Raw genomic sequence first — 4,821 nt, 5'->3', positions numbered from 1 at the left:
CTTCGCCTTAGCAGTCTTTGACGTCCAGGTTGAGCCCCGGCCTGCCCGGCCTTCCCAGACGCACCGCTCTTCGAATCACGACGCCGGGCCTGGATGATGAGCGGACATGCAGCAGTCGAAGCAATGGCAAGCTGCAGCAATCGAGCGAACTTAGAAATTTGGTCGCTGATGAGGCAACCAAATAGAATCGGCCATTTCGTAAAGAAACTATAACTTGTACTGTTTTCACGTTGCATGGAAGCGACTGTCCTGCTGCCGATGAAACAGCAGCGCGAAAATAGGGCACTCCAACGGCCACGGGACCTAGATACGGAGCTCGACTGATGTTGGCAGAAAGGCCGTGGTGACCTGTGAGCCCAGACAATGTTTAGAAATTGCAATCGTATTAGCGAACCGGACTACAGGCTCAAACCGCAGAACAATCTACGAATGCTATGGCTATAGAGGCTGGAAAAGTCTTCTAGCCTCTCAACGATGGCAGCGGCTATGGCCAGCGCCATATTGCTAATCAAGATTGGATTGACTCAGCTTCGCATACGATTCTGGATAAAGTGCACATTGTTGCCGAATTTAGTCCAAGTAAGCCGCTAAGCTGTTGACCCGATTGTCGAAGCGATCGCATTGCTAAAGGTCGCAGAAGGTCAAGGACGTTCTGCAGTATATTTCATGAGATTAGAAACTAAAGTTTGGTGCATATCACAAGCATGCGTGTCAAGTTTGCGTAATGCTTTTGTTATTTTTTTGTGTGGGCTTGTTTACGCATTACCACGAAATTCTTTCTTTTCCTTGTTTATCTTGCGTCTGGCGCCGTGTTTCCCTCCGAGAGTGAGTGGGTAAGGAACTGCCCTCTAGGCAACAGTGGCGTCGACTGCTGTCGTTTTTGACGGTGGAGTGATTGAAAACAGGTGATGGATAGTTTAATATCTAATGCTGTTTATACGCACGAACTAATCTGACAGAAGCGACCAGTTTCTGCACCTTGGGACACATCCTGTTGCTTGCACAAGCGGTAAATATGCAACTGATCAATAAGCATTCGTCAAATTAAAATCGAAAGTGATGTCTGCGTTAGTGATCTTGGTGTACGTATTCATTATTTCGCCTCCCTTTTGCCCGCTTCGTTGTTATCCTTGTGCAGTCAACTACCCCGACGTGGGAATTACCTCTAAGTAGGAATGCCCCAACAGCTATGCACCACAGCTCTTTTCTTTTTAGTGATTTTGCCTTTTGTCTTCTCTCGCAGGAAAGTTTAAGCCGTCTGCTTAGGTATCGCAGAATACATGCGTGTGGCTCGATGCCTGCGTGTAAAAGAGTTATCGAAAATTGCCCGTGACTGAAAAATGCGGCTGCAGTCTTTTCTCGTAGATGGGCAGTTTTCATTAGTTCTCGTGGCTCCACTGCCATGTGGTGCCAGCAGAAACTGCGTTTAGTCAACGCATTTAGACCGAGCAGCCACTAATCTTAAAGGTACACGCCTGTTACGCTCAAATGATATCCTCTATAGCATTTCGTCCGTGAAGCTTGAGTACCAATTACATACGTTAACCTTGATTCAGAAGCTCAAGGTTGTCAGTATTGCATTACCGTTTAATGTTAGCATTACTACAATCGTATTGTACGTAGATGGCCTTTGTTTTGCAGTTTATTCTGTGCTTGCTTGTTTATTGATTATATTTGTTGACATGTATGTCCTGTGGTATAAAGAGAGCATTTCAGTCATGCAACACACTCCATTTGCAGGTTGAGCATCGACAGCTGCTGCGATGTGAAAATAGCCCACCCTTTCACTGGGGCCGTTTGCGTGACGTCGACGCCAAAATGGGATCCCTGACTCTCCAAAAGGGCGGCCACAGCAGCCATCACGTCACAACACCCGACGATGACATGTGTGCTTTTGTTTGTGGTTGGGGTGCAGCCTTCGTGAACATAATCTGCACTTTTCCAATGAACAAGGTGATGTTTAGGCAGATGCTGCATGGTGTGCGTACCAACCATGCCCTGGACCAACTTCGTAGTGAAGGTTTTCGCCACCTCTACCGTGGTTGCCTGCCACCACTTGTTCAGAAGACCATCTCAGTCTCCATTATGTTTGGCACATTCAGTGGCTATAGTCGCTTCACAATTCATCACTTTCCCGAGGCAAACGATCTCACCGTGAAGTTCCTTGCTGGCCTCATGGCTGGTTCCACGGAGGCCATACTCACTCCTTTGGAAAGGGTTCAAGCCTTGCTGCAAGACAAAGAACACCATCACCGATTCAAGAACACAGTTGATGCCTTCAAGTTCCTGTCTCCGTATGGCATCAGGGAGTACTACAGGGGATTGGTGCCCATACTTCTCCGAAATGGCCCAAGCACATTCATGTTCTTTACCCTGAGGGATGAAATGGGGCGCCTCGTGCCGATGGACAAGAAGGTTCTCTGGCAGCGGACACTGAGCGACTTTCTCAGTGGTGCTTTGGTGGGTGCATTTGTAAGCACTGTATTCTATCCTGTAAACGTTATTAAAACTATAATCCAAGTGCAGTATGGCCCTCCACGCCCTAGCATGTTAACTGTCTTCAAGGAGACCTACGCGGAACGGAAGAGCATTCGTAAAATGTTCTATGGTGTGCACCTTAACTACACACGGGCACTAGTTTCGTGGGGCATCATCAATGCAACGTACGAGTTCTTAAGGACACAATATATGCATTATGTTAAGAGCAGTCATGGCAGTTGGTGAGCTTTTTGTAACCTACTACATCCTGTTCAAAACTTGGTGCATTATTTTGGTCATGTATGTGCTGTGAAGTTGTGCCCTAGATTGGTCAGGGTACATGAAGGAGCTTCATCCTTAGGCATGCTTAAATTAGAAAATGGCTTAAATCATTAGTTCACTTGATGCATGTTTATTGGAAGAGAAAGTGATGCTCTGATGGTTTTTCGAATAGTAGTGACCCTTGGTATATATTTTGATTATGAACACACACTTCTTCAGGCATGCTTCCTTGTAGATAATTTTGTTTTGTTATTCTATCGCTTGTTTATGTGGTCCAAATGCAAAAGTGCATGTAGTGCTCATGCGTGAGGCTTCGTAAAGAAGGCAGAACAGACTTTGGAAGCTTCAGTACAACCGCTTGGACATTCTTGTTGTGTATTTCAGTACATTATGCACTATAAATGAGGAGATGCATCAGTCTGTGTTGTTTTGTTAGTAAAAATATTTTTAGGCAAACATGTTTTGCATAAAAACGCACTCCTAGGGTTATTTTTGTTTTGTTGATGGTAGTTTTGTACTAACCTTAAATTATCTTAAAATTTGCTTATTGTTGCTGTCACTTGGTAGTTTTGTACTAGCCTTAAATTATCTTAAAATTTGCTTATTGTTGCTGTCACTAGCTCTATTTCAGTGTGACAAAAGTACCAATGCAGGCATCTTTAACTAACTTATTCAAATTGGATTATTTTCCCACTTTTGCATAATACTTGTACTTAAGGTTGGCTTGTGGAAACCCTGTTTGCTTTGTCCCATATTCATGTCCAAGAGGGAAGGCATCACTTCTTTGCTCAAAATTATGGTGTAAAGCCACTTAGTTGAAAAATGGACTGCAGTGTGCTTGTCATGAAAACTTGAAGCTCATCAGGTGGAATCTTTTCGACAGTTACAAGAAATGTTGACCCCATTCTTTTCTTACTGAGATGAAAGTCAGTGAAATCGGTCAGTTGTGCAAGTATTTGCCAGTATTTGTTGTTTCTTTCACGGCTGCCTGGATTCCTAGGCAAAACCAATTTGTCTTCCTTATGTTACCACGTTTCCATTGTAATGCACACAAGAAACACTTGAAAAACATGGTAATGAGCAAATCTTTTTCAGGGTTTGCAGTAACAAGATCCATTTCAAAAGGCATTACATAGTGATGTGACAGGGAAGTTGGAGAGTCGAGCATACTAAGTAGTCCTCAGTCTTTCAAGAGCACTTGGAGAGAACAGCAAGTAGATTCACCATTACTTGTTTAGTTCCTTCAGTTGTGTTCTGTCACAATTTTCAGCCAGTAGCTGTAGTCACTGCAAACAAGTGAGGTTGGCTTCACTCGATGCAACTTTCTTTGCCTTTAATACTTTTTGATCACTTTGATTTGCCAGTATAAACTCCAACATAAAAGACAAATTTCACTACTTTTCGCATGTACTAGTATTTTGTGCACTGGGAACACCAGAACTGCGTTTAACTCTAGTGCTGATATTCAATTTTGTTAATGTACTACTCTGTCTCTGAGTTGGCATGGTGAATATCTCATTTGCCTTCTGTGGATGTTGCAATGCACAGTACTTTGTATTAGTATGTACATACAAATTCTTTTTTAATATGTACAGAGCAATACTATTTACACATGTTATTGATAAATACTTTATAATGATGGTCTGTGTTGCATCGTTTTAATGCTTTTTATGCAGCCGTTTCACTTAAGCTATTAATTTGCAGCAGATCATGCATTGCACAGAAATAAAATGCCCCTGAAACTTGGATTTTCTGCACTCATTGCTTTTGGTGTCTTATAACTGCAGTCTAGCCTGTGCCAGAGCCACAGGCTGGTCACCATTATATTGGCCTACAACTTGGTTGTATGTGTCAGCCAGATTGCAGCCGAACAGATTGTCAGACAATTATGATGCTACCTAATGCGAAAGCTGTATAGGTGTTTTCATTTTGCGATATACTGAGGTAAACCATTTGAGACCGAAATCACTGTACCGACTGGTAGTTATTTCATTCATTCATTCATTCATTCATTAGATACTCTAGGTTAGCTATGCGACATACATCAAATCTGCCATGGTG

The 4,821-nt window shown here is 43.0% G+C and overlaps 1 protein-coding gene across 5 annotated transcripts; it reads left to right on the top strand.

Annotated features, from left to right (window-relative positions):
• Window positions 1-456: 456 nt before the first annotated feature.
• LOC142585705 (mitochondrial nicotinamide adenine dinucleotide transporter SLC25A51) lies at window positions 457-4,513 on the top strand. Of its 5 annotated transcripts, none has more exons than XM_075696671.1 (2): window positions 457-579; window positions 1,741-4,513. In XM_075696671.1, exons 1-2 carry the CDS (start codon window positions 475-477, stop codon window positions 2,722-2,724), a joined length of 1,089 nt encoding a protein of 362 aa, XP_075552786.1. In that variant the 5' UTR covers window positions 457-474; the 3' UTR covers window positions 2,725-4,513. The 5 variants fall into 5 exon arrangements, with proteins under 5 accessions (XP_075552786.1, XP_075552790.1, XP_075552789.1 ...); XM_075696675.1 differs by lacking the exon at window positions 457-579 and adding an exon at window positions 650-833; XM_075696674.1 differs by lacking the exon at window positions 457-579 and adding an exon at window positions 650-905.
• Window positions 4,514-4,821: the final 308 nt, after the last annotated feature.

Source organism: Dermacentor variabilis, chromosome 6, assembly GCF_050947875.1.
Source record: "Dermacentor variabilis isolate Ectoservices chromosome 6, ASM5094787v1, whole genome shotgun sequence".
Classification (NCBI taxonomy): domain Eukaryota; kingdom Metazoa; phylum Arthropoda; class Arachnida; order Ixodida; family Ixodidae; genus Dermacentor; species Dermacentor variabilis.
The sequence above is the reverse complement of the archived record's forward strand: the minus strand, read 5'-3'. Positions and strand labels throughout refer to the sequence as shown.

Coding starts and splice junctions, on each gene's coding strand:
- LOC142585705 (XM_075696671.1), top strand. CDS start 475: ATGGCAGCGGCTATGGCCAGCGCCATATTGCTAATCAAGATTGGATTG. Junction 580..1,740: donor TGTTGCCGAATTTAGTCCAA/GTAAGCCGCTAA, acceptor CTCCATTTGCAG/GTTGAGCATCGACAGCTGCT.